Source organism: Piliocolobus tephrosceles, chromosome 9 (assembly GCF_002776525.5).
Source record: "Piliocolobus tephrosceles isolate RC106 chromosome 9, ASM277652v3, whole genome shotgun sequence".
Classification (NCBI taxonomy): domain Eukaryota; kingdom Metazoa; phylum Chordata; class Mammalia; order Primates; family Cercopithecidae; genus Piliocolobus; species Piliocolobus tephrosceles.
The window spans coordinates 31,899,213-31,926,772 of record NC_045442.1 but is presented as its reverse complement, the minus strand read 5'-3'; the positions used below and the strand labels follow the sequence as shown (position 1 = coordinate 31,926,772).

General features: G+C 51.6%; 3 protein-coding genes across 9 annotated transcripts in view; all 3 read right to left on the bottom strand.

Annotated features, from left to right (window-relative positions):
* Positions 1-2,369: 2,369 nt before the first annotated feature.
* On the bottom strand, positions 2,370-12,581 carry FGF8 (fibroblast growth factor 8). Of its 5 annotated transcripts, none has more exons than XM_023206198.2 (6): positions 8,101-8,340; positions 7,972-8,008; positions 7,363-7,449; positions 6,965-7,145; positions 3,697-3,803; positions 2,370-2,860 (listed from the first exon to the last, which is right to left on the bottom strand). In XM_023206198.2, exons 1-6 carry the CDS (start codon positions 8,130-8,132, stop codon positions 2,570-2,572), a joined length of 735 nt encoding a protein of 244 aa, XP_023061966.1. In that variant the 5' UTR covers positions 8,133-8,340; the 3' UTR covers positions 2,370-2,569. The 5 variants fall into 5 exon arrangements, with proteins under 5 accessions (XP_023061966.1, XP_023061971.1, XP_023061967.1 ...); XM_023206199.2 differs by having other exon boundaries at positions 2,371-2,860; positions 6,965-7,112; XM_023206203.1 differs by lacking the exons at positions 7,363-7,449; positions 8,101-8,340 and adding an exon at positions 12,508-12,581 and having other exon boundaries at positions 6,965-7,112.
* A 935-nt stretch (positions 12,582-13,516) lies between these two features.
* Positions 13,517-15,629, bottom strand: NPM3 (nucleophosmin/nucleoplasmin 3). The gene is made up of 6 exons (XM_023206476.1): positions 15,472-15,629; positions 15,040-15,125; positions 14,679-14,798; positions 14,453-14,546; positions 13,923-14,047; positions 13,517-13,828 (listed from the first exon to the last, which is right to left on the bottom strand). Exons 1-5 carry the CDS (start codon positions 15,587-15,589, stop codon positions 13,932-13,934), a joined length of 534 nt encoding a protein of 177 aa, XP_023062244.1. The 5' UTR covers positions 15,590-15,629; the 3' UTR covers positions 13,517-13,828; positions 13,923-13,931.
* Positions 15,630-16,637: 1,008 nt separating this feature from the next.
* OGA (O-GlcNAcase) overlaps positions 16,638-27,560 on the bottom strand; it is a 36,746-nt gene continuing 25,823 nt past the window's right edge. For 2 of the 3 annotated variants that reach the window (XM_023206465.1, XM_023206466.1), the window contains 6 exons: positions 26,325-26,410; positions 25,264-25,368; positions 23,734-23,819; positions 23,275-23,467; positions 19,854-20,013; positions 16,638-18,768 (listed from right to left, as the gene is read on the bottom strand). In XM_023206465.1, the coding sequence (XP_023062233.1) occupies positions 18,632-18,768; positions 19,854-20,013; positions 23,275-23,467; positions 23,734-23,819; positions 25,264-25,368; positions 26,325-26,410 (767 nt within the window). In that variant the 3' untranslated portion in view covers positions 16,638-18,631. The remainder of the gene's footprint in view (positions 18,769-19,853; positions 20,014-23,274; positions 23,468-23,733; positions 23,820-25,263; positions 25,369-26,324; positions 26,411-27,560) is intronic. The other variant, XM_023206467.1, reaches the window with a different exon arrangement.

Below are 27,560 nucleotides of genomic sequence, written 5' to 3'. Positions count from 1 at the left end.
TCCCCTCTTCTTCCATGATGTAAACATGGCACAATCCCATTGTCATCACCCTGGAGGACTCAGGCCTCCCCAGCCTGGGGGCTTGAGGATTAGCTTTGGCCAGGGCCAGCCTTGGCCCAGCCTGGCCCCACGTTGTGGCCAGGATCACAGGCGGAGAGCCTAACATTCCACCCCCACCAGACTCCCTCCTACCCAGTGCCTTCCCCCAGGAATTGCTCTCAAACAAATGAAATGTGGGTAATTACTGGGCTAGGGGCTGGACAGGAGACCGTGCAGATGAAAGCGTTTCCTGGACGGTCCCTTCATTTGCATGGCATCAGAAGCTGCTCAGAAGGTGTGACTTTTCCCACAGTGAGACCCCAGCTCCTTGCACAATAAAGCCAGGCTGCTCACCCAGAATTAATTAAAGGGGGAAGGGAGCAGAGGAGGAGGCGCTAAGAGTTGGGGGAACTGGAAGAGAGACATCTAGGGCCCCTTCGCCACATCCAGTGTCTTCGCACCAGCAGAAACCCACTATCTCCAGAGTCCCTCGCCCGCTGTGGCAGGCCACGAGAGGCGGGTGAACAGGCCAGCCTCTCTACTGCCAGGCTTCCCGCTAAGCCTCGAAATTCCTGATCTGCCGGGGTGGGCTAAGCCTGGGACTTGGGCCTGAAACTCTGGGAGGAAGACTTGGGTTGCTCCCTACCCCAGGAGATGCCAATGGACAGAGCCCTGGAGGAGCGAGGTTTCTAGACTGGCTCAGTAGCTGGGCTGTGGGACCAGCCCAGGGCATCAACAAGGAAGGCAGCAGGAGCAGCCCTAGTGGGAGGCCTCAATGATGAAGGCTGGGCCAGCTCTGCGCTCAGGAAACTGCTGTTGGGGCCTGGGTTCTTCCTCGGTGTTGTGGGACACCAGTCTCGCCAATCCACACGCAAACACACACCTGCACCCTTGCCCATTCCCTTCTCTGCCCATACCATGACCTGCTCCACCACTCAAACAGCAGCCCTCTCTCCCTCCACACATGGCCTCCTGCTTCTCCCCAAGGCCATGACTGCCTTTAGTTCTGCTCTGGGCCTATGAGCTTCCCTTCTGGTGCCATCCGGTGCCCAGCTCCTCTCCCGCCAGGCCCATCATCGGAGCCAGGAAGCCTCTTCCTGGAAGACAGTTCCCCAGGCTCTTTGCAGCACCTGAGCTCAGTGTTTTCTGCCCACAGCTATCTCAGCAGATCACCCAAGGTTAACGCTTGTCCCACATGACAATTGTCAATACCAGTCTTGGTGGTTCCCCTCCAATGTGCCCCCACCTTGGACCCTGGCAGCTGCTCTTCTCTTTCATTTTCTGCAGCCTTAGTCTCAGAAAGAACAAGTTCTGGAATCTCCAATCGGTCTCCCACATGGACCTAGGCACTCAGAGAGGCGCTTTTTAAGATGATTAAATCTATGATTACAGCTCTGGTCCTAGCACATCCATTATTTCTGGGCCCTGAGGTGGCCTGGGGAAGTGTTAGCAATGACCCCTGTGAAGTGCTAGGAAGTACACATCTTGAGAGCTCCAAGGACTAGCTAAGACCCTCTTCTTGCCCCTTTCTCTGCTTCTGTCCTTTCAGGAACACCCCTCAAGTGACAGTGATGGGGATGGTTGACAGGCAGGGGTCCTTAGGCTGGAGGTACGCTGCGGTCAGAGCTGGTGCCTGGTCATTTGCGTCTCCCAGCTGCCCACCAGCTGGGGCAAGGTTGGGGGAAGGGGCTGACCTGGGCAGGACTCACTCTCCAGCACACATTTTTAATATGCAAGTTAAATAACTATTTCAATCTTTTTTTTTTTTTGAGACGGAGTCTTGCTCTGTCACCCAGGCTGGAGTGCAGTGGCTGGATCTCAGCTCACTGCAAGCTCCTCCTCTCGGATTCACGCCATTCTCCTGCCTCAGCCTCCCGAGTAGCTGGGACTACAGGCGCCCGCCACCTCGCCCGGCTAGTTTTTTGTATTTTTTAGTAGAGACGGGGTTTCACTGTGTTAGCCAGGATGGTCTCGATCTCCTGACCTCGTGATCTGCCCGTCTCGGCCTCCCAAAGTGCTGGGATTACAGGCTTGAGCCACCGCGCCTGGCCTATTTCAATCATTTAATAGCCACCAGTCTGATACCCACTTCTAAGAGGACTGGCCTGTGTCACAGTCCTTTCCTCCCTGCCCCACCTGGGGGTGCAGTGGAGTCCCTGGCTGCCTGGCCAGCGGGCCCTGCAGGTACTGGGGCCTCAGCAGCACAGACTAGAGAAAGCCCCCCACCCCCGCAGACCCCCAGCCGGAATCCCAGTCTAGGCCACTAATGGGGCTTTCTGAGAGTGAAGAAGACAGACACCACAGCCAAGTGGAATACAAAAATAGAGCCTCTCTTTTGTTTAAAAAAAAAAAAAAAAACAAAAAAAAACAGCAAAAACCCAACAGCAAACAGTATCAACAACCGGAACCCAGGGCTCCCCCAGCACCTCCCCAGCCTGCAGCAGCGCAGAGGTCATCTTGCTTGAGTTTTGGGCGCCCTACAGGATGAGCCTCTCTGTGGTCTGGCGTTGTGGGGAGGGCCAGGTAGCACCTATCGGGGCTCAGGGGCCCAAGTCCTCTGGCTGCCGCGCAGGCTGCGCGTGAAGGGCGGGTAGTTGAGGAACTCGAAGCGCAGGCTCTGCTCGGTGGTGTGGTGGCCCCGGGGCAGCCGCTTCATGAAGTGGACCTCGCGCTGGTGCTGCCGCGTCTTGGAGCCCTTGCGGGGCCGGCCCTTGCGAGTGAAGGCCATGTACCATCCCTCGTACTTGGCATTCTGCAGCGCTGTGTAGTTATTCTCCAGCACAATCTCTGTGAAGACGCAGTCCTTGCCTTTGCCGTTGCTCTGCAGGTAGGGGGGCCAGACACCATGTTACAGAGCCCCCCCAGCAGAGGCAGAGGGCGAGCGGCCCCAGACAGCAGGTGGGCACCCCAGCAGATGGCGAGGTGGGCAGGAGCCGCAGCCCCACCCCCTGCCTGGGCACCCGCTCTCTAATCCCTCACAACCCGCAGCCCACCCGGCAACTTCCTGTCCTCCCAGGCAGCAGTGACACATGGTTGTCTACGGAGGGGCTGGGCCCCAATGCAAAGAGGCAGAGAGAGGGGCCCAGAGCCTGCCTGCTCTGGCCTCCTGCCCACCAGTCTGGCCACCCATCTCCCCACCTGTCCCTCTCACCCCCTCAGGACTTCGGCTCCCTGGCCCCAGGGCAGCCACCCTATGGGGGAGGGGAGGCCTGGGAGGAGACACTGAGACCCCAGCCCCAGAAGCCTAGGGAGCGGGGAGCTTGAGGCTGGAGAGGAGCCGTGACTAATGGAACCATTGCAGAGCTCGGCCGAGGGGCTGGGCCTGCGGCTTACTGAACATTCCAAATGCTGGTACCATGTAATTGGACATAATAGCAAAGCAATTTGGCGATTTGTTAAAAAGATATATGGAATTTACCAACCCCCCCAGCCCCTTCCCTAGCCTGCATTCTTCCTCCTTTGCCTTTATAGTTTTCATCTCTCAAACAGCTTCCTTCTCCCTCACCCCTGCACCCAATCATGAGGTAACCCCAAGACGGCCCTGTGGCCCTCTGCCTACCTTGTTAGGATCAGAGCACAGGACTGTCCTGGAGGAGTCCAGCCAGCCCAAGCCACTCCCCAGGTCCTGCGGACCCCGCCTGCCTGCTAGAGCCTCACCTTGGCGATCAGCTTCCCCTTCTTGTTCATGCAGATGTAGAGGCCCGTCTCGGCTCCTCGGACTCGAACTCTGCTTCCAAAGGTGTCCGTCTCCACGATGAGCTTTGCTGTCAGAGAAGGTAGGAGGATGGTTATTGGCATATCCCTGACCCCAGCTGGCCCACACACTTGTCACAGCCCAGCAGCAACTGCTCCAAAGACCAGGAACCCAAAACATGGGCTCCAGCTCCAGCCCAGCTGCTCACATGCTGTATAACCCGGAGAAAGGGCAAGGTGCTTTCCTGGACCTCAGGCCCCACCCCTGGGTTTAAAGAGGGCAGTGGACTGGATTATGGTTTTCAAACTGGGTTCTCAAGAGAGGTCTTGGGAACATCAAATTGAAAAGGCTGAAGTGCCATTCCTGCCACCCTCTTTTTAAATCTCTTAGATTGAGGCTCTAAGTAAAATTTAATTGAATCAGAGTTCCATGGCTAATCAAAAGATCTCCGAGGATCCTTCCAACTCCGAATATCATGTGCACGTGCCTCACAGGTCATTACAAACATTTGGGTGCAGTGGTGACCTCCAGTCCCAAGGCCAAAGATGAAAGCATTGTCTCCTGTTTCTGCCCCTTTGGGTTCTAACTCACAGCTTTCGCCACCCCCAACATCACCAGGCTCTGCTCTGCTGAGAAGGCGCTAGGGATGGGGACAGCTCTCCCTAAACAAATAGCCCAGAGCAGGCTGCTTTCCCAGAACCTCAGACACCTGCCATGAGGATCCTGCCTCTTCCCTGTGGTTTCCCAGTCACCAGGGTCCCCAGCCCCAGTGTCTAGAACAATTCAATCGCCTTTTCTCTTTCAGCCTCATCACAGCTGGGCTTCTCAGCCCAGCGACCAAATACCTTCTGTGGGTGAGGAGGAGTGAGAATCGTGCCCGCTGGCCTCTTAGTCTGGAGGCCAGGAGGAAGGGCTGAATTCTGTGCCTCCTTCCCCACTACCCTCCCCTTAGACAGCCAACTTGCCACAGAAGCCGGTCCCGTTCACCTCTCTATGCAATCCTCTCTTACAGGCTGTCCCCAAGAAAGCAGTGAGGCTGACTTCACTGTTTGGGAAGGGACAGAAGGTGCTGGCTCTCCTGCCCTCCCTGCCACAGAGCCCAGCCTCTCCCCTCCTTGAGAAAGCCAGTTCTTGGACTTAGCCTACATTGACACATGGCACCTCCTCTGTCCCTGAAACCCATGGCAGGGGTTGGGGGCACTGAGGTCAGCAAGTCAGTCATCACTGCTCAGCCTGTAACATCCCCCTCTTCACACAGGTGCAGTGCTGGGACCCAGTGGCCAAGCCCCCAGTTTGGCCCCAAGTCAGCTGGGAAATGCAGCTGTCACCTCCCTGCCCGCCCACCTCCTCCTGGACCTAGCCAGTCTGCTCATCCCTTTCCTGCTCTGCCTTCCACAGCAAGAGGCAGCTGTTTTTAAGGGCCAGGAAGGATGCTGACTGGATGAGTGAGACGATGCCACTCTGCGGACTCTGGCCAGATGCAGCAGGCAGGGGTGAAGTAGGTGCCTCTGCATCTTCCTGGGGCCGGTAAAGAAGCCATTGAGACCTCTCTGCTGTTCTCCCCAGACTCCTCCAGTCCCGGCTGAATACCCTGAGCCTCTGTTCTTAGGCCCCCAGCTCCTATCCTGCTGTGGGGCAGGGACTAGGGAAGGTGGGAAACCTCTTAGATGGCCAAGGAGAGAAGTGGGCATCACACTTCCTCTGATGTCTGAAGATGAATTCCCCCACATCAGCTTGGCTTCTGCCTTCTCCCCAAAATCCAAGGATGCTGGGCCATTTGCTCTGATAGAGCAAACTCTGGAAGAGCCAGGCATTCGTCTCCTCTCCTTAGAAGCTGAGAAGGGCAGCAAGCAGCCAATTTGGAGGGACAAAGGGACGGTAGGCCTGCTCTGCCAGCCCAGCAGGGGGGCTCGGCCACCAGGCAGGCTGCCCCCACCCCCACCCCAGAGAGCCCCCTCTCTCCCAGGTCGGTTGAATCTGCTCAGATCTGGAGAGCTGGGGCCTGGAGAGCTGGGGCTGCAGTTTACGGCAGCTCTCCCGACCGGGCTTTTGGAAAGCTTAACATTTTCAAACCTATTCTTCCACCCCAGTGACAGATTTATCCCAGGAAAATTATGTCTCCTCCTCCAGCTTTGAAGGGAAGTCAGCTACGTCGATGCAGAAAAAATGCAGCGAGACATACTCGATCCCCCAAACTGGCTCAAGAAGAGGAGAAAGTATTCAGGAAATGTTAAAAAAGGTGAAAGTAAGAAGAGTTTTAATCGCTCTGCCAGACGCGGGGGTCTCTCCAGAGATTCAGAGAGAACAATCTTGAACCTCTTTTTTAACATTTACAGACTTGCAACTCCTTTCAAACTTCACATCTGAAAAAAAGCTCGTTCTTTTTCTGTTTTATATCATTCTCCATTTTTCTTCTTAGCTCTTAAAATGCCTCACCTTTTTATTACATTTTAATAGAGTCTTCTCCTCTCCTTTCATGCTTGTTTAACGTGGTCATTATTTAAAGGTTTTTAAACTCACAATAATCGCTCTCTAAAAACAACACCAGCCGCCCAGAGGGTTTGCTTTTCTCTTGGTACATCCAGGACTCTGGAAATTGGCCCCGTTTCAAGGCAGGAATATTGAATGTTTTAGAAATCAATCAGTCCTCAGGCTCTCTGCCGGCAGTAGCTCTCCGTACTGGCCACCCCACGGGGAGCCGGGAGCCCTGCCCCAGCCGGCTGGGTTCCCCAGGGAGTGAAGCAGGGAAAGCCTCCTTCCAAGCCCAGTTTCCACCTGTAATTGACCCTTCTGATCAAAGTATTTAAAGGTTCCCAGCAAACCCCTTTTCCGACTGGGAAAGTTGAGGGGATTTCTCTCCCTTCTCTTTCCCACTCTCCTTTTGTGGGCCCTGGCGACATATCCTCTTTCAAGCGCTTCCCTTAAACCTAGGCCCCCTCCCCCTGAACCCCCTGCCTCCACCTGCAGCTGGGGAGGAGTGTATGAAGTGGGGAGGTGTAAAGGGAGATTCCTAGATTCATTCATTTGCTGGGCAGGGAAGGGGGCACCTGTGGCCAAGTATTCCCCAAAGTCCCTTCCCTAGCCCTCCCTCCCCCAGCTGACACTCAAGACACCTTTCTGCCTTAACTCCTTCCCTTCTGAGCTGGGGACCCTGCAGGCCCCCTGTCAGGGCAGTTGGGACTGGCGGTGCAGGCGCCGCGCATCCCACAAGCTACCTTCAGCGCGCCTTACCGAAGGGGTCGCCGTCCTCTGCCATGGCGTTGATGCGCTTGTTGGCCAGGACCTGCACGTGCTTCCCGCTGGTGCGGCTGTAGAGCTGGTAGGTCCGGATGAGGCGGCGGCTGAGCTGATCCGTCACCAGGCTCTGCTCCCTCACATGCTGTGTAAAATTAGGTGAGGACTGAACAGTTACCTTTAGGAAATTGAAAAATACACAATACGCCATTATAATGCTACTCCGCCCAGGGGCCCGAGTGGCCCCATCACCCTGTGTCCCCCTCACTGCCCCAAGCCACCAGCAGGTGCTGGGGGTTCCCCCAACATGCCAGCCCAGGCCACCATCCCCCACCCAGGCAAATCGGGCAGACCCAGCCCAGGATAAACGAGCCCCGGGGAAAAGCTGAACCCACCTGTTGGGAGACACCCTGGGGCTCCCGGCCAGCCCGGAACAGGGAAGCGAGCTCCCTGCCCAGCGCAGGGCCCCCGCCCGGGCCTTCCTAGAGGAGCAGGGCGCTTTTAAGTAGGGAGGCAGCGCTCCCCGACCCCTGACATTTATAAAGACAAATTTACGGAGCAAATGTTGAGAGTGCAGGGGACCTGGGCACCCGATCGTTGGGCCAGACCAGCCACAAGCCTCCCCCAAGGGGCGTGGAGAGGATCTCTGCTGTAGTCACCCGGCTTCCCCTGGCATCGAACATCCATCTCCTGGCCCCGGCTGCCCCCTTCCTCGGCGGCTGAGTGTTCCCTGTGCCCCCAGCCGGCGAGGATACATGGGGGACAGTGCTGGGCTCCGAAACCTTCGCTTCTATCCTGGCAACTCACTCGCTGTGTGACCTCTGGCGGGGTGCTACCTCTCTGTGCTTCAGCTTCCTCCTCGGGGTGGCTCGGGGCTGGGTTTCTAAAGTGCCCTCAGCCCTCCGGCACCGGCCGCAGAGTCAGTCCCAGTGCCCCCGACCGGCACTGCCCACCCGGGTCTCCCGCCGGCCCGCCCGAACCCTCCTCCGCGCACCCCTCCTCACCTGGGCTTGGAGGCAGAGTACCAGCAAGTGCAACAGCCTGTGGGAGACAAAAGCGGGCGAGAGAGAGAGGCGCGGGTGAGGCGAGGGGCGCGGCGGGCGGGCGGCGGGGCAGGGCGGCGCGGTACTCACAGGCAGCTCAGCGCGGAGCGGGGGCTGCCCATGGCGCGCGGCCCCAGGGCACCGAAAGCCCGGCGGGTCACGCCGTCCGGTGGGCGGCCGCGGTGGGACGCGCGGAGCAGGGCGCGGGCGGAGAGGATGCGGGTGCAGGAGGCTGGCGGCGACCACGACGCGGCTCCGCGGGTCGCGTGGAATGTCGTGCTCGCCGAGCCGCACCGAGTCGCTGTGCGCCGCTGCCGGAGCCGGTGGCCGCTGGCTGCTCCGGTGCCGGAGCGGGCGGGAGGGTCACGGGCTGGCGGGGTGGGTGGGGAGGTGGGAGGGCGGGGAGGGGTGGGGGCGGGGGGCGCCGCACCGGGCGCGAGGGGGGAGCGCGGGGCAGGCGGCGGGAGCCCGCAGCCCCCGGCTGGGAACTGGGGCCTGGATGCAGCCCGGGGCGGGGGCGGGGCGGCCGGGGCGGGGCGGCCGACGGGTCCGGGAGTGGGGGTCTGGGCTAGGGGAGGGGTGTGGGGACCCGCGGGAGGGGCGGGGGCGGCCGGTCTGGGCGCCTCCCCCTATCCCCAGCCTGTGCCCTCGCGCGCTCTCCGGGCCCAGGCGCGCGGGGATGGGGGCGCCTGGGGCTGCGGGCTCTGCGGGCCGGGAGTCCCCGGGCCAGGGCTTCCCTGACCGCCCGGCGCACCCCAGTTCGGCGGGGCTGGGTCTCTGCCTCGGGGCCCAGCAGCTCCTGCCGCAGGCTACGTAGCAGTCTCTGAGCCACCTACTGTGTGTCCCTCCGGGACTGCCCCCTGGGAGCGGCCGCTAACCGTGCCGCGAATGGCTGCGCACCCGGCCCTAGCGCAGTGCGTGCCGGTGCCACCTGGACCCCACTCCCCTGTTTCTGACGCGTGCTCTGTCCTGTTGGTCTCTCCAGTCTCGTTCAGTCTCCCAAGGAGGCCCTGGGAACCAGAAATGCCTCCCCCTCCCCCGCATTATCACCATCACCCCTTCCCCTGTGCCCCGCGCCACACACACACACTAGCCTGAAGCTTGAGGAGCACCCCGAACCACCTGTGTGGAAGAGAGAGTCTGGAGGTCCCTGGCAGGACCCACTGTCCCCCTACCCCAGCAGGCAGCAAGGGCAAAAATAACTGTTCTCAGTAGCTTTTCCTGGGGGAAGGGACTTCCATCCAGGCCACCCAGCCCTTTCCCCCTCAAAGCCCCATTTGTTTTTCATTTCACAGATATTTACACACCTACTGCATTCTAGGCAGGGGCTGGTCAGCTGGGCCTCGGGCATGGGAGAAGGTAGGCACTTGTCTAAGCCTTTCCTAGCCCCTCACCCTGTGGCTTCCCCCCTGAGATTTCAGGAAACCCTGAGCCCTCACGCTGCTTCTGTGGGAGCAGCCTGGGTGGGCAGAGATGACCTGGGACAGGTGCCCTGTGAGGAGCAGGTGATGCCCTACCAGGCTGCTGCCTTCGCCCACAACTTCCCTTCCCCACTGACCCTCCATTCCCCTGGGGGTAGGGCTGGAGGGTTTCCTGTGGTCCCAGGAAGCCATTAGGCCAAAATTAGCAGCAGCCCTAGTCCAGCCTCACAGCCAGGCCCTGCCTCCCTCCCTCCTCTGTGTCTCACCTTTCCCTGTGCCCCATCTTTCCAACTACCAGCCATAAATGCAAACACTGAGCAATGGAGAGACGGGAAAACAGAGGGTGCGTTCCAAGATTTTATCCCTCCTCAGAGAAGTAGACTTCCAGAGCACACCTGCCATCTTCCTCCAGGAGTCTGTTCACTGGGCTCTTGCCCACACAGATCTTGTGGCAAGGACCATGTCTTAAGAGCTCAGAAATCACAGTTCAAGGCACAAAGCTGAGCAGAGCTGTTCTGCAGTTAAGAGTTCATTGAATGAATGAATGATGGGGAAAGTGGCTGAGTCTTTAGACTTCAGCCTATTTGCAACTTCCCCAGGAAGACCTGCCTTCACCTCCTCCCAACAGATTATCACCAGCAACACCACCAGTAAGTGAGCACTTGTATCTGCTACAGGCTTGGCAGGCACTGTCTCCTCTAAAGCCCATGGGGAGGTGGGCCCATCAGGCAGAGACAAGTCAGGTAGACACAAGTGGCCACAGCCCAGGCCAGCCCTTGCCTTCCCTGTGCTCTGTGTAAGGCCTGAGTCACAATTTGTTGAGTGGGTCTCTTTCCCTCTCTGCACTGCTTCAAGTGGGCAAGGGTGATGTCTGTTTGCTTGTGGTCTTACCCTCATCCCTGTACATAGTAGGTCCTCAGGCTGTTTAGTTGTGTATATTGATGAACAAATGATTGAATGGAGAGATGGGGACAGGGGACAGGCACTTCCTGTAAGAAACGGGCTTTCTCTCACCATGGATTCTCTGAACTTCAGTGAGATGAGCAGAGCAGGGAGTAGGCTCCGGGCAGGGGTGAGGATGATCCACCCATCCAACAGTGTTTGCATGGTCCTGGGGTCACAGCCAGAGTAACTCTGGGTATCTGCCCCTCCCTGGAACCGGGGTAGGGGCAGAGCCCCTGGCTGAGACCAGCATTCAGCTCCCGCTGTGGAACCCCCAGAAGATTCTGAGGGCCCTGGGCTGACCCTCAATGGTCTTCAGCTACCCTTCTTCCTCTGCCCCAGAGAAAGAGGATGGGCGTCCTGGGATCTGAAGGATCCGAGGTCAAGTTTCAGTCCTGTCCCAGCCTCTGCCAGGGAGCCTATGCTGGACCAGGATTCTTTTACATTTGGATTTGGGGACCCTCCTGAGAAGTGGACCCTCACCTAGTTCGTTGAAATTCTCATCTCCCCAAAAGTCTCTTTTTCTGGGGGAGAGAAGCAGATGGGGGCACCCCATGAGCAAGCACCTGGCTCTGCCCCGGCGCGCCCCATGACTGACAGATGCAAATATCCCGCCGGGCCCCCGCAGGCCGCTCCCTCCCTCGCTGGCTCACCCGCCTCCCGGCCAGCTCCCTCCCTCCTTTATCTTATCAAAGCCGGGTAATTACAATTGCTATTTTGTTTCCTCGAATCTGCAATCAGAGCTCCCTGGCCCAGATGAGGGAGCGTCTGTCAACCTGATCGCTGAGTGACAGCCCAGCCACCTTTCCCGGCCGCCCCCACACTCCGCAAACACATACATACGCACAGACACAAACTCCCTCACCTGCAAACACAAACACACACTCCTCGCCAACACACGGCCCGTCTCCGCAGACACGCCCTCGCCGGCACCCACACTCCTTCAGCCTATTTCCAAACGCACCCCTCGATCCCAGCCCAGCCCCCGGCCCCTCCAATCCACACCCGCCGGAGACTGCAGCTTGCTCCGACGCGCGCTTCCTGCGCCGGGCGTTCAAAGCTCCGCGGACTCACCGCCGACCGTTCAAATGCAAATCGCCGAGACTACGTTAAGCACTTCGGCCGCTGTCTGGGAGTCGTCTCCCTCGGCCCTCAAATAGGAGCCTGCCCTTCCTCCAGCAGTCGGCAAACCCCGGCGTATGCCTTCATCCCCCAGGGCTATGAGGTCACAGTGAGCCGGCAGCGCTCCTACTGTGCGCTGAAGGGCAGAGAAGAGGGCTCGAGGAGAGGCGGGGGCGTAGAGAGGAATAAACCATGCCCAGCTGTGTCCGCAGGGCGCCCCAACCGGCCGAGATACTCCTGGGCCGAGAGGCTGATGTGGATTGGGCCCCCACTGCGGGCAGGAGCGTGCTCGGCGCCGGCCCGCTCCCACCGGGAGACCGATCTGGAAAACCGGGGAGGAATGCACGGAGCGATCAGTGCCATCGCGGGGGGTGGGTGGGGTAAATATTGGGGCGGCGCCGCGCAGGGTGTAGATGGGTCAGCTAGGGAGGCCTCCAAGGAGAGAGGACTCTGCGAGGCACTCAGCCAGTCTCCCACTCCTCCTGCCACGCACGTGCGGAGGCCTTTGGAGGCTGGGGCCAAAAGGAGGAAGGAAGGGAAAGAGGAGTGAGGGCCGCAGCCCGACTTCCCCGCTCCAACTCGAGTTGTTCGAATGAATGAATGAACGTATGCACGCATGCAAGCAAGCCTCAATGGCATTCCCCCGCCTTCTGCCCAAGATTCGGCCGCCCAGAGCACTGGCAGGACTCGGAGGCCCCGGCCCCACGGCGCCCGCCCGGAGCCTCTAGAGGCCGTGGGAGCGGTACGACCACCAGCGGCTTCAACCTCGCCCGCCAGAGGGCGCCAGCCTGGCCTTCCCTCTGCCTGCCGACCGCGCGCCGCAGCGAGACCCACGGTTCCCAGCCAGGCCGCCCCTCCGCTGGGCTCCCCGGGGAAGCATTTTTAAAAGAGTCCTCCTGGAGCGGAGAAAGGCGCCTGCGACCCAGATCACCGCAACACAGACGGGCGTCATCTCCCTTTGTCCTCAACTTGAAGAAGAAGGAGGTTGGAAATTGGACCCCTAGTTCCTCACCACGGGCTCAGGGAGAACCTCCTTCACTAGGGATGCGCTGAAGAGCGTGCGGGTAGGTACTGAAGACGCAAGGTCTTCAAAGCTGACCTCACCTGCCCCAGAACCACCAGCCCGTGATATCCCGGAGCCCCTCCCCCTTGCCCAGAGGCTGTGGGTGGGAGTTGGCCCGACCCCCATCAGGCCCTGTTCTCTGTCTATCCTCAGCCTTTCTGGCCCCAGGCTGTCTCGGGAGGCAATGTTTTGTTTGTTTGTTTGTTTGTGGGCATTGACAATCCTCCCCCCCCACCTACACAGCTGCTGAACTGCTGACCCCAGAGCTGGTCACACACACTCATCCTCAAACCAGGTGTGTCCCTTCTTCCTGGCACAAAGACAGCCAAGTGCCAGAACTACCTGATTCCAGGCACCAGAGACCCGCAGACCCCACGGGGTGTGGGGACAAGAACCCCTTAGTCCAGGAGGCCAATTCCCAGGGGCCCTTTTCTGCCCCCATATGCCAGGCCACCCGGATTCTGGTTTCCCTGTCACCCAATCTGGCTAGTCCCCTCCATCTGGCCCCCGGAGTCAGGTTTCTGTAAGGTCCCAGCCCTGCTCAAGAGACGACCTGCAAAGCTCAAAGGAGGAGCGAAGCCTGGTCCCGCCCTGCCCTCACAGGCCCTCTCTGGGCCGGAGCCCCTCATGGGGCTAGGGACACACATTCCTCAGGCTGCCCAAGCCTGCTTATCTGCCCCCTGCCCATCAGCCTGAGTGCTGACAGAGGCCCAGACCCCTTGTTTGGATGCTGATAACCTCCTGCGATGGCCCTCCCCCACCTGCAGAGACTGAGAACGGGCTGAGTGTTGGGAGGTCCTCTTCCAGCAAGGCAACTGGGGCCCAGGGTCGTGAGGGTAGAAGATCCCAGAGTTCTCCACCCTCCCCCAGGCCCAGGGCCACCCTGGGTGCTGCCACAGTGCCACCTGGCGGTCCCTAGGGAAACATCACCCAGCACAGGAAGAAGCCACACAGGAGCTGCAAAAACCCCACACCACTTTATTTCAACCTTTATCCAAAAATGTAAAAACTATTAAAAATGTGTAGTTCTGAGCTTCAGGCACTAACTTCTAATCCTCACAGACAGGTGGGAAGAGAGACCCCAAGAATGGTGCAAGATCAGAAAACCAGGGCTGTGTGGAGCACAGGCCCTCTCCTAGCACCAAAGACCCAAGTCCCTCCCACCCAAACCCCACCCAAGCTCTCCTCTTCAAGGAAGAAGAAACATTTACAATTCTTGAAACTTCTCGGGGAACAGGGTTCATGGCGGTGCATGGCGCATGGAGCTGACCTGAAAAGAGGAAACAAGGAATCAGCACCTAGGCCCTCAACTTCTTCTCCCGCCCCTTCCCACAGCCTGCTGGGCACTTTTCCCTGCAACTCACCAAGGAGGGCTAGGGCCTGCCCCCCTGCTTTTTGGCAGGAAGGATGGGGCACAGCTCAGCTTCTTCCTCATCACTGTCTTCTTGTTCCTCGCTCTCCTCCTCGGAAACATCATTGCTCATCGTAACTGGTGGACACACAAGCAGTAGAAGGATGGGATGTTAAGACCAGACACTTTCACACCGCATGCCATTTCTTCATGCCCTGTGGTTCTAGGCTTGCAGGGACCCTGACCTCCCAGTGCTTATGGGCTAGGTGGGTAGAACCTCAGACCCTGAACTAGGTCACAAAGAGCCAAAGGAGTCTTCATCACTGGAGCTAGAGAAGCTGGGCCATGTTCCATGGAGGAGGTAGGCTTGAGTAGACGGAAAGGAGAGGGCATGTCATGCACAGGGCACAGCGTGAAGGGCACGCAGACCTGTACAGGACTGCACTGGGTGATGAAGGTGGGATGGGGCAGGAGTGCGGAGTAGGGGAAGCCTGATGGGAGAGTCTACTGGAAGCAAAGGAGAGGGCCCTTTCCTCTTCTCACCAATCTGGTGCCGCCCAGTGATCCGCACAGGGCCAGAGCCCGACTTCAGGCGGAAGGTTACAGGTGGTTGGAGCTGGAAGTCGTCCAGACTGAGCTGGGAGGAAGACAAGGATGAAGGCCTGGCCCACTCCTAGCCCACCCCACACTGTAATGAGTACCGACGTCCTCAACCCCCCCCCCCCCCCCCCCCCCCCCCCCCCCCCCAGGGCAGAGCTGGGGAACTCACCATGGGTTGGCAGGACAGCTTGAGGTTGGCCACAGGGACTGCTATCTCCTGATGGTCATGGTTCCGGGCTACAACTTCTACCACATTACACTCGTCTTTGGCTCCCTCGGTGAGGCAGAGCTGGGAAGGGTACACAAGGCCTCAGGGTCTCCTCAAGCGAGGGTTGACACCACAAGTAAAGGCATCTACCCTAGCACCTGCCCAGCTTCAGAGGTCCCGGTTCACCTGGCCAGGGGAGCCGCCCATGCCGGGGGGTTAGGCTGAGGAGGTGTCTCCAAGTAAAGGGGGTTCGGGAGTTGGGTGGAGACCTATATTGCTTGCCTGGGCTTATTCATTAAAACCCCATTCCCCCGCCCCTCACCATGGTTAGTGCCAGCACGTGCTCCGCATCATCCTCTTCCTCTACCTTAAAAGTGAAGGAGCGGGTGTGGCCGGAGAGCTCACAGCCTGGGAGAAATAACAGTGAGTATGCCTGAGCGTGTGTACTGGGCTGTGGGTGGGGGATGTCACCAACCCGCGGTCACGTGCAACCTTGGGCGGACGAGCTATTTACATGTCCACCTCCTTCTCTTCTCTCAGAACACCTGGGGCGCTCGACCGTGGGCCCCGCCCAACACATCTGGGGCAGGAATCTCGCCACCCCCTTCGGCTGTGCGTGCGAGGCCCCCTCTCCTCCAGGAACAGCAAAGCAGCCCTCCGCCCACACCCACGCCGTGAAACCTTCCGCATTCCGCCTCTCATCCCTACCTCTTACCGCCCCAGTACCACCCTCAGCCTCTCCCTTCTCCAGTACCGAAGAAAAAACTGTCCATAGTGACCGGTGCTGGGACCCGCAGGCCCCCGACACCCCCGGCCCGCGTTCGGCTCTCCTGACTCAAAAACACCAAGGCAGCTGCAGTGCCGGCGGCCATGCTGCAAGGGCCTTCTCCAAACTCCGCCCCCGACACGCACAAAGCCGGGGACCCTCGGCCAGTTCCGGCCCCGCCCATTAAAGGAGACGCTCAGTCCTGAAAGAGAAAAGGCACCGAGACCCCGCAGCCCTACCCGGAGCCCGCAGCTACTGCTCGTATTGTATCAAGACAGAAGAGAAAGGAAGTAAACATCACAGAGGAACGGATTTGGGATTTATGTTAACATCCTTGCTCATTTCCACGACTATGAGGGTGTCCACTTCCCCAAGTTCCTCGCTGTGTCGGAGGAGTGTCTCCCACTCTTCCAACTCAGGGTAAGCTTTCGTTAAAGGAGGTATAGATATAAAAATGTTAACCCTTCTTACTCCTCCTCCCAGCAAAGGTGGGGTTCAGGGCAGTGCTTTTCTGCCACAGCAAAGGAAATGCACTCAGATTGTCTTTGCCTCAAGAGAGCCGAGGAGCCTAAAGACTTTCAGTTCAGGAATTTCCATCCCACACGTCTGTCCTCTCGGCTAAGCCTCTCCTAAATACTCTTCCTGCTGTAATGACCCCGCAACTTGTTATACCTTCACTGAGCCTTAGCTGCTGGCACTTGCTAGCAGAGGACTAGTTGGTTCATGTGTGTTCTGTTCCTGGCCGACCCACGCTTTTTGAGCTTTTAATTCCAAATCAGCCAGGAGTATCTTTGCGCCCTGGATTATTTTGTCAAGTTTCCGCTACTCGCGCCATCTTTCGCCTTTTAAGAATCAGGCAAATTGTGTGCTTTTTCCTAATAGATGGCAAAAACTCAAACTAGAGGCCCTATTTCACACCCAGGTTGTAACTTTGAGAAGAGGGTGGGGTGGCTTGACTAAGAACCAGTCTACTTTTTTTAGCTCTTGCCCTAAGGAAAATCTGGAAGTGATGGAGGTAGGAGGGCTGCCTTCAAGATCCAATCTCTAACTTGGAACAGCTGTGGAGAGGGGGCATACTGCTTGTAGGTGAGGCATGAAAGAGGAGAAAAGGTAGGGGGCACACAGGAAATAGATTCACACAATACAAACACGACAAGCATTCACTTCAAGTTTTATTTTGCCTCTTGCATGGTCTTTTACAGTTCGTTTTCTACAGGAACTGAGCTCTGATCTAAACAGTCAATAAAAATGTCATTCCAACCTTAATATTCATAACCAGGAAATAGCATAGTACTTCATGATCCTAGAGTGATGAAAGCAAAGCCAGGACATCTGTTTCACAGTTACCTGTGACCAGACCAGCCAACGTGATTACTAAAAGCCAAGATAAAACCGAAAGTAAACTTACTAAAAAATCCTGATTCCATGAGGTTAACTCTGAAATCCTCCAGACAAAATGCTAGAATTGTCCACTACTGTTAAAGACGAGAAAACTGAGGAAAATTCAGCTGTCTTACTATCTAGTAGGGGTCTTCCCTTCATCTCAAGCCCTCAAAAATGCAAACTTGGTTCCAGCTTTACAACATACCATATCCTTCTATCAGTTAAAAGGTTTCTTACCTTAAAACCTTCTCTCCTTTCTTCTCACCTACTTAGTGCATACTCAAAGGCCTTGGTTGAAAGTCACTAGGTACCACTAGGTACAACGCTTTAGGGCTCTGTCAAAGCCCACACTGGTGGAATTCTATGAAAGAAACTGAAGTTTCTTTCTCTTTACCCCTCTCCCCTCACTCAGCTCGAAGTTAAACAGCTGATGCAAAACTGCAGAGAAGCAAGATAACAAAATACTGTTATGAATCCATGGAGAAATCAGCCAGCCATGATGAAAAAATGATTCCTGCAGAGATTATCTGCCAGCTTCATGCTCAGAACCCTTAGAAACACCGAATCTAAATTAAAATACATGAAGCTTTCACAATCTGGTTAAAGGAAAAAGGTAACTGTAAATAACTGGTTAAAGTGTGCTCATTCTTTCTTTCAGAAATTAGATACAAACATGCAAGAATTAAAGACTCTGATTTAATAAAAATCAGTAGTAACAGGTCTTGAGATTAAAAAACAACTGACCTGAGGGCAAATGGGACCAATCAGTTCCCGAACCCTACCTGACAAATTAGTCAAATCCAACATTTCACATGCTGACCTAATATTGAGGTTAATTTCCAGAAGTAACTGCACCTTGCAACAGATTAAGTCCTACAAAATTAGGCTCTCGTACCCCAAATGGTCATGGCCTAGGCCTAGGTGGGAGGCACTTTAAAAATAACACTTCAAAAAGAACAAAAACCCCAAACCCAAAGACAAAAGAGAATCCACTTTTCACTGGTTTACATTATTCAAAGTGCCATTCTGAACCAACACCCTTTCATTTTTAGAGGAAAAAAATTTACAAAAACAGTAAACACAAAGGATAGTCAGGTTACAGCTAGTTTATATACATAGAAATTTACAAGTTTGTCAATTGTAGGCTTTTGCCACAAACAAATGCACATTTGTCCCTACAAAGTACAACATGCCTAAACCAAATCGTAATACAGGAGACAATTGGCTTTACAAAAAGCAGAATAACTGCCCCAAATTGAAATTATTTATTCAGCTTAAACTAATGCCACAACCATCCCACTTGGAATCACTCCACCCTGACACTTCTGAAACCCACTAAATCTTTTTCATCTCTGCCATGTCCCCAAAGACTGAGACATTTCACTCAATAAACCAAGGAAGATGACAGATGTTTTGATTACCCTCAGGTGAGAAATGCAACCACACTGGATGCAGAAAATAGTGCTGATTACATTTATTAAAGACTCTCTCCCTGTATAAGCCCATGTAAAAGGTCTCAGCACCTAACACAAGACTCAAAAAGGAAGCCCACATCTCTTTCATACAGGATTTGCTGCAATACTATATTCTTCCAACCAGTGAGTAGTCTGAAAGTGTGATGGGTGAGTTTTACAAAGTCTTCTTTGTTTCGAATCCAATTGGCTGATCTGTTGCCACTCCAGAGGCTGAACTGTATGAAGACCTCAACTACTACCCACAAGGTGCAGTTAAGAGACTTTTGGACAGTTCACAGTGCCTACAAATGTCACAGGCTCCGACCAAGTATAACCACATCCTTTGGAAATCCTTCCATTTTTGCAATTTCAAAACAGCCTAACTTGCTGTAAAATTCCAGAATTCTTTTATCATCTGGTCTCACTTCACAGAAAGCTCCCCGGGAGCCTAGAAATAAAACAAATATTCAAAACATAAATAAGTCACTTAATTAGTATAATTATGGATATAAAACTATAATCTTTGATATAGTTAATATAAACAGGGCTTGTCAATGCCATCACCTACATTTCACACAATTAAAAAAATTCAATAATGAGTGGCCACTGCATCTGGCTTTTTTTTTTTTCTTTCTTTCCAAGACAGAGTCTTGCTCTGTTGGAGTGCAGTGGCGCAATCTCAGCTCACTGCAACCTCTGCCTCCCAGGTTCAAGCAATTCTCCTGCCTCAGCCTCCCAAATAGCTGGGATTACAGGTGCCTGCCACCACTCTTAGTAGAGACAGGGTTTCACCATGTTGGCCAGGCTAGTCTTAATCTCTTGACCTTGTGATCCGCCCACCTTGGCCTCCCAAAGTGCTGGGAATACAGGCGTGAGCCACCGTGCCCAGCTCAATTTTTATTTTTTCACTCAGGCAGAGATGGGGTCTCAAGCTACATTGCCCAGGCTAGTCTCAAACTCCTGGACTCAAGTGATCCTCCCACTTGGGCCTCCAGAAGTGCTAGGATTACAAGCATGAGCCACCAAGCCCAACCAGCATTTCTCAATTATTATTTTTATTTTTTATTTTTGAGATGGAGTCTGCTCTGCTGCCCAGGCTGGAGTGCAGTGGTGTGATCTTGGCTCACTGCAAGCTCCACCTCCCGGGTTCACATCATTCTCCTGCCTCAGCCTCCCAAGTAGCTGGTACCACAGGCACCTGCTACCACACCCAGCTAATTTTTTCTATTTTTAGTAGAGACGGGGTTTCACCATGTTAACCAAAATGGTCTCGATCTCCTGACCTTGTGATCCACCCGCCTCGGCCTCCCAAAGTGCTGGGGTTTACAGGCGTGAGCCACTGCGCGCGGCCAACATTTCACAATTATTAATACACATGCAATTCTTCACCACTTATTAATTCAGAAACCAAATCATAAAAGGTGGAAAAAGCAGTATAAATTTACAATTCACTTCTTTCCTTTTATATCCAAAAATATATAGTTCTTTCCCTATCTTGCCCAAATACCACCAACTCCACAAATATGTACTCACCATTAGCCTTCAGTGAAGACAGGAGGCAAGCCATCATGCTTTTGGCCACACTTGGGTCAGTTACTTTTTTGTGAATGTCCATCTTTATCAGAGAAGGGAAATTAGCAAGGAAAGTTTCTGGCAATACTTCCTGTTCTTCATGGAAACTCAACATTATTTTCTGGAAAAAATCAGAATCTCTTGACTTTCACAATAGTTACACATTAGATATCTAACTCAACTACAGAACTCAGCAACAAGAAAGCAATATTTAATAACTCTTCCAGTCACTATGTAAGTTATCTCACACAGGATTATCCTGTAATTCTAGCTGATGCGTTTTCACTTTCTTTTTTTGAGACAGGATCTTCTTGTTGCCCAGGCTGGAGAGAGGCAGGCATTCTCTCTCGTGTGCACAAGCGCGTACTCTCTCTTTCCCTATTTATATTGTCAGGGCTGGTCTCGAATTCCTGGGTTCAAGTGATCCTTCTAGCTCGGCCTCCTGAAGTGCTAGAATTACAGGTGTGTGTTGCCACTGCGCCTGGCCACCGTTTTCATTTTTAAAAAGTTTGGGCCGGAGATCGAGACCACGCTAGCTAACACAGTGAAACTCCGTCTCTACTTAAAAAAATACAAAAAATTAGCCGGGCGTGGTGGCGGGTGCCTGTAGTCCCAGCTACTCGGGAGGCTCAGGCAGAATGGAGTGAACCCGGGAGGCGGAGCTTGCAGTGAGTCAAGATTGCGCCATTGCACTCCAGCCTGGGCTACAGAGCAAGACGCCCTCTCGACAACAACAAAAAAAAAAACAAAAAAAAGTTTGGGCCGGGACTGGTGGTTCATGCCTGTAATCCTAGCACTTTGGGAGGCTGAGGCAGGCGGACTGCCTGAGCTCAGGAGTTTGTGACCAGCTGGGCAACAAAATAAAACCCTGTACTAAAAACACAAAAAATTAGCCAGGCATGGCGGTGGGCGCTTGTAGTCCCAGCAACTTGGGAAGCTGAGGAAGGAGAACTGCTTGAACCTCGGAGGCAGAGGTTGCAGTAGGCTGAGATCCCGCCACTGCACTCCAGCCTGGGCGGGGAAAAAAAAGAAAAAAGAAAAAAAAAGGGTTTGTCTGGCCAGGCGTGGTGGCTCACTCAAGCCTGTAATCCCAGAACTTTGGGAGGCCAAGGCAGGAGAATCACGTCAGGCGTTTGAGACCAGCCTGGCTAACATCATGAAACCCCGTCTCTAGTAAAAATACAAAAATTGGCTAGGCCTAGTGGTAATTCCAGCTACTCGGGAGGCTGAGGCAGGAAATTGCTTGAACCTGGGAAGCGGAGGTTGCAGTGAGCCGAGATCGCACCACTGCACTCCAGCCCAGGTGACAGACTGTCTCAAAAAAAAAAAAAAGTGTCTAAATGCTATGTGGTATTGGATCCTAGAACAGGAAAAGGACATTAGCAGAAAAACTGGTGAATAAAGTTTGGTGTCTGATTAATAATAATGTACCCATGATGGTTACTTAGAGTTCACAAATACAGAAAATGAATAAGGAGTATATAGAAACTCAGTTTTAACTCAGCAACTTTTCTGTAAATCTAAAATCATTTAAAATACATAAAATATTTTAAGTTAACGTATTCCTTACATAAAAATGTGTAAATTTTATGTTATTTATATTTTACCACAAATTTTAAAAAGTTCTTATGCTGAAAAGTGTCAGATGTGGAACACCAATACATCAGCATTTCAATCACCAGCACAGTGTCAATGTAATCCCTAGTAAGCGAGGAAACACCAAACCAGCCTTTTGTTACACAGCCATGTGACTAAGGGCAGAAGGTAAAATATAGAAATAAACTACGAAGAAAATGAGGCCTGGCGCAGCGGCTCACACTTATAATCCCAGCACTTTGGGAGGCTGAGGAGGGCAGATCACCTGAGGTTGGGAGTTCAAGACCAGCCTGACCAACATGGAGAAACCCTGTCTCTATTAAAAATATAAAATTATCCGGGCATGAGGCAGGAGAACTGCTTGAACCCGGGAGGTGGAGGTTGCGGTGAGCCAAGATTGGTTCACTGCACTCCAGCCTGGGCAACAAGAACGAGACTCTGTCTCAAAAAAAAAAAAAGGACTATGAATACTTTGGTGTGGTGGAGAGGGGTAGAGAATTTTAGAAAAGGAGAAGAGAAAGAACATGGAAGAAAAAAGTATCACAAATAGGCGTCCAAATATCTTATTTACTGTGCATAAAAACTATCCTCAAGAAGGAACTATCTAAAAAATGCATACACTGGCCAGGCACAGTGGCTCACGCTTGTAATCCTAGCACTCTAGGAGGCTGAGGCAGGCAGCATGCTTGAGCTCAGGAGTTTGAGACCAGCCTGGGCAACATGGCGAAACCCCATCTCTGCCAAAAAAATACAAAAAAATTAGCTGATGCTTGGTGGCTTGCACCTGTAGTCCCAGCTACTTGCAGGGCTGATGCAAGAGGATAACTTGAGCCTGGGAGGTCAAGGCTGCAGTGAGCCATGTTTGTGCTATTGCATTCCTGGATGACAAGGTGAGACACTGTCTCAAAACAACAACAACATATACTGATGTATAAACCAAAATAATCATATAATGTACTGGCCAACGCGGGGCACACAACTTTTTTGGAGATGAAAAATGTATTTAAGTTGGGACAGGACAGACTAAGAAGTGCTCCTATCACAAACTAGACTCTCAAGAGAAGCTCACTCTTATTTTTAAATCACAACGTAGAATGCATTACTCAGACGGCAAGTCATTAACCTTCTGACAACCAACCAAACAGATTTAAATTACTTAAATTGTCCTGAGTACTCAACAAAACGACCATAGTATCTTTTGTTTTTTTGAAACAGTTTCGCTCTGCTGCCCAGGCTGGAGTGCAGTGGCACAATCTCAGCTCACTGCAACCTCCGCCTCCTGGGTTCAAGCAATTCTCCTGCCTCAGCCTCCTGAGTAGCTGGGATTACAGGCGCCCGCCACCATGCCCAGCTAATATTTTTTATATTTTTAGTAGAGAAGGAGTTTCACCACGTTGGCCAGGCTGGTCTTGAACTCCTGACTTCAGGTGATACACCTGCCTTGGCCTCCCAAAGTGCTGGGATTACAGGCACGAGTCACCGCACCTGGCCAACACCATTAGTATCTTTAAAACAAAGAGGAAAAAAGTGTTGTCTTTACTGTGTTTTCACCTGAGGAAATATTACAACAGTACTCCCAAATAAAAAATTGTTCCAATATTGGGGAAACAGTGAAAAATGTCATAAGAATAAGCCATAAGAATTCTTTCTGCAAGAAAATTAACTTACAAAAGCACTAAGATTTTATGATGTATCTACGTACTTTTCCGTTTTAGTAAGTACTTTAATAAAAAAAAAAAAAAAAAAAAAACCGTTACCATAGTATAATTCTTAACCTGTGTATTACCTCAGCCTCAGAGAGTTCCTTGTCACCATTTGGCTTGGTATACTTCTCCTGCATGAAGGGGATCCAGGAAATTTTACATTTTTTAATAAAGGGGGTCACATCTACAGTGCCCAAGGCGTAACCACATATGCCATCTTCATCTTCTAGGACAAAGCAGTAATCCAGGCTCAGGGAAAGCAGCCCTCCTACTAACCTGCTCAGAAAGAAAGAGGCCACAGTAAATTTAAGTTGCTAATATAAAATTCAGACTTCAGTGATGTAAGACCCACTGTACTTGAATGAACTTACGGAAGCTACATTTAGTGTAAGAAGGAACTGGAAATGCACACACATTCAGATTTTACTAAAGCCAAAGTCGGATTTAAAACAAATGAATGTATTTCCAGTCATCACCTCCCCTCAATCTGATAAGCCTGGCTATAAAAGGTCTATTCCCAAATCCAAGTACTCATCACATACTTGTCTCCAATAAGATCAGGCTGACTTTGAAAGGGTAAACCCACTCCATCGTCATACATTTCTCTGCAAATCTTGTACACGGATGCCTGAAAATATAATCTAGTTAAGCAACACATCAAGAAAAATGGTAGCAGAATCTAACAATATAACTCACAAGTCCGTCTGAGAAGGGAGTAACAAAATGGCCTATCAGAAATATCACCTCTTCTTTGTAAAATAAAGATTTATTCATTGAGTCAGATTTGTAAAACCAGCAAAAAACAGCAAGGTTTTAGGACTACTGAGAATTGGCTTTTACAGAGGATGGTTTTTGTTTTTGTTCTTTGAGACAGAGTCTTGCTATCATCAGGCTGGAGTGCAGTGGCGCAATCTGGGCTCACTGCAGCCTCTGCCTCCTGGGTTCAAGCAATTCTCTTGCCTCAGGCTCCCGAGTAGCTAGGATTACAGGTGCGTGCCACCACACCCAGTTAATTTTTATATTTTTAGTAGAGACGGGGTTTCACCATGTTGGTCAGGATGGTCTCGATCTCCTGACCTCGTGATCTGCCTGCCTCGGCCTCCCAAAGGTGTGAGTCACCGCCCCCAGCCTACAGAGGATGACTTTTGATAGTCAGTTGTGTTCAAAGGCAAGCAAACCTTGAGGTATAGTCTGTTGACTTTCTATACATTAGGGATACTTCTAAAATGTTTAAACCTGTTACTGTATTTTTTTATTTTTGTGTCGCCCAGGCTGCACTTGCACGATCTCGGCTCACTACAACCTCCAACTCCTGGGTTCAAGTGATTCTCCTGCCTCAGCCTCCCAATCAGCTGGGATTACAGGCATGTGCCACCATACCCATCTAATTTTTTTTTGAGACAGAGTCTCGCTCTGTTGCCTAGGCTGGAGTGCAATGGCACGATCTCGGCTCACTGCAACCTCTGCCTCTACGGCTCAAGGGATTCTCCAGACTCAGCCTCCAGAGTAGCTGAGATTACAGGCACACCCAACTAATTTTTTTTATTTTTAATAGAGACAGGGTTTCACCACGTTGGCCAGGCCAGTCTTGAACTCCTGACCTCAGGTAATTTGACCGCCTTGGCCTCCCAAAGTGCTGGGATTACAGATGTGAGCCACTGCGCCTGGCCCTGTTACTGTCTTTAAACAGTCTTGCTTTTTTTCTTTAGCTGATTGTCAACAGCCTGTAGGTACTTCACAATTGAAAATTACAGAACACCAATATATTAGAGAAAATCAGTCAAGGACAACACATCATTTAGATACGTTAACTATTTTGTAACTCCAACTCTGAATACAATTGTTGACTTTTTCAAGGGAGAAATTAAATAACTTGGCACAAGATGTTAGAAGTCTAACTCCTTAGATTCTTCCTTAAATTTCTCAAGATACATTGAATGTTTTAATGAACTTTCTCCATCTAAAGTTTGCAGTTTTAAGACAGAAGGATTCTTTTAACCAGTGAGTTCAAAGGTAAGTTTTAAGTGTGCACCATACCCATACACCAAGTTGGTAGGTAGAGAGACAATTACCTCATCTTTAGGAAAATAAGGTCTGATAGTATAAACTTTGGAGGTAGGAGTCAGTGGAGGTGGCTGAAAAAAGAGATCATTTGCCCCATCAATTGGCAGCAAACGCTGTGGGAAGAAAAAAAAGGAGATGGATTAGTGTTGGGAAGGTATCCATTTCTTTAAATGGGTGTGCACTGCAGATTACCAACTTATATTAACTGGCTACTGCAGGCAGACCTAAAGAAGAGGGGTGTACTATGCTTTACTAATAGATATACCTCTTTGCTGGGGGAGGGGAGTGCTTCTGAATAGAAATTACCCACTCTGAGTTACAGCTTTAGTGGCATATTAATGGGGATTTAATTTACAGTAAAAACAAAAACAGAAACAAAAACAAACCTATTCCAATTATGACAAATCTATTTTTTAAACCTATCTTAGATAGACCGTCTCTCTAAGATAAGATGGCAGAACAGAATGTCAGGAGGAGAGGTTTGGTCTGAAGAGGGTTATCTGTCCAGGAGACGCTTTATCCCCAAAGCAATGCGCTTCAGTTTGCTGTGCGCAGCAGAGCACCTGTTGGGGGGAGAAAAGTAGAGCACCTAGAAAGTCCATGAACAAATTCCAGCAGCAAAAAAACTTTGTTAAATTTTCAGCAATGGACAATTCTTTCAAGCACATTATATTTATAAAATAATTGGATAAACATCCAAAAGCTCTTTCACCATTTATTTGCATAATTACTATTTTTTGCTCATGGAGTTTCCGCTGGCAGACAAGCATGCGCGCATTGTGCATTGCGGGCGCAGATTAAAATGCTGTGCGACCTGCAAAGAAACAATGTGAAGTGTATACCTAGAGCCGCTGCGCTTCGCAGGCGCGGGGGGGATTGGCAGCATCTCCTTCAGAAATTACTGTGAAAGAGGAGGAAAATTTGATTTAAAAATCCAGCTATGTAACTAAATTGAATTTGGGACTAGAAAGCCTTCGGCAGACCAATCCTTCCAGCCATCTGATGCGCAACATAAGGTTTCTCATAAAACAAAGAAAATGTCAATTCAGTTGTGAATTCATATTGATACCTGGAACTCTCCTGCTAGACCACCTCTAAAGGCCCAGGGTTCTTGGTCTCCAATTAAGAATTGTGCTGAAGAATGACTACGACACCCTGTTGAGATCAGATCCAAGCGGAGAACGTTACGAGAAAGGGGATTTCCTGGGGTCTCAAATGTCCAACAAACTGACAAACACTTCGTGGAAACAGCTCTCTAACAATAATCAGGGTTTCAGGGCAAGGCTATGATAATAATTATTATTTTTAAAAATAGTAATGGCATTTCAATACTAATGTTCCTTTCTCCAATTAATGATCAGTATTATCAGTTCTACTCTTTAATTACTACTGGAAGGAAAGTAAATTCCAAGTTTGTCTGGGTCAACTTTATATATTCCCTAGATACTATACAAATCAAGCTAGCTGCTTGCTCTGCCATAAAATTGCAGTAACTATAAACTAAAATGACTGATAGATGATTAGACACTTTATTATCACAGCCCATGAAGGAATTAAACCTGTCTGAAGTCACATTTTACATTTTGAGGAAGGGTACAGGTAAGGGAAAAGGTCGGGGGAAGAGGATTAATCTTGTCAGAAAACTAAGGTCAGTAGAATAAAATACAAGAAATTAAGTTGACAAAATGAAACAAAATGAGAAAAATTTTTTTGGACAAAATTCAAAATCAGACTTGGCTAATAATAATACCAGTCTGACAGATTCTGAGAACTAAGGAGAGCCAATTGATGTTATTTTGTCCAGAGCTAAATACACTTTTCTTAAAAGTATGACAGCATCTGGTTCCTCTGACCAGTCATTATAATCTTTGCAATACACCGAACATACACATGGAATACAGAAGTCACTATTTAAGGTCACCACTTAACTAACAGGCAATAAAGCTAGCTAACAGTAAGACATAATTAAAGGCAAATGTTTGGAGGCCAAATCAAAATCACTTGCCTAGTCTTCTGACAAGATAAAGCAGCGCAATATAGTTCTTTTCCATTGGAAGACAGCATTCTACCTCCTGTTCAAGTTAACAGTCTCATCAGTACAAGATATAGTGTGCTAGTCAGACAGTCCCAAAGCAAACCAATTTTTTGTTAACAATTCAGCCCACTAAGAGATTGTATCTGGTTTGTCATTTTTCAAGGGTAGGGGTACTTTTAAAAAACATAAAATGTAGTATTTGTAAAATAAATACGAAACAGGGTCAAAATTTAGACTATAAGAGAACCTGACCCATTCCGTAACTCAGTG

What these genes read in the sequence shown, in the direction of transcription:
- FGF8 (XM_023206198.2), bottom strand. Translation starts at nt 8,132, where the DNA reads ATGGGCAGCCCCCGCTCCGCGCTGAGCTGCCT. An exon ending in TACTCTGCCTCCAAGCCCAG is followed by an intron (nt 7,450 to 7,971) that starts GTGAGGAGGGGT and finishes CTGCTCCTCTAG; the next exon opens with GAAGGCCCGGGCGGGGGCCC. An exon ending in AGGGGAAGCTGATCGCCAAG is followed by an intron (nt 2,861 to 3,696) that starts GTGAGGCTCTAG and finishes CCCTACCTGCAG; the next exon opens with AGCAACGGCAAAGGCAAGGA.
- NPM3 (XM_023206476.1), bottom strand. Translation starts at nt 15,589, where the DNA reads ATGGCCGCCGGCACTGCAGCTGCCTTGGTGTTTTTGAGTCAGGAGAGC. An exon ending in TATGGACAGTTTTTTCTTCG is followed by an intron (nt 15,126 to 15,471) that starts GTACTGGAGAAG and finishes TATTTCTCCCAG; the next exon opens with GCTGTGAGCTCTCCGGCCAC. An exon ending in AGCTGTCCTGCCAACCCATG is followed by an intron (nt 14,547 to 14,678) that starts GTGAGTTCCCCA and finishes TCTTCCTCCCAG; the next exon opens with CTCAGTCTGGACGACTTCCA.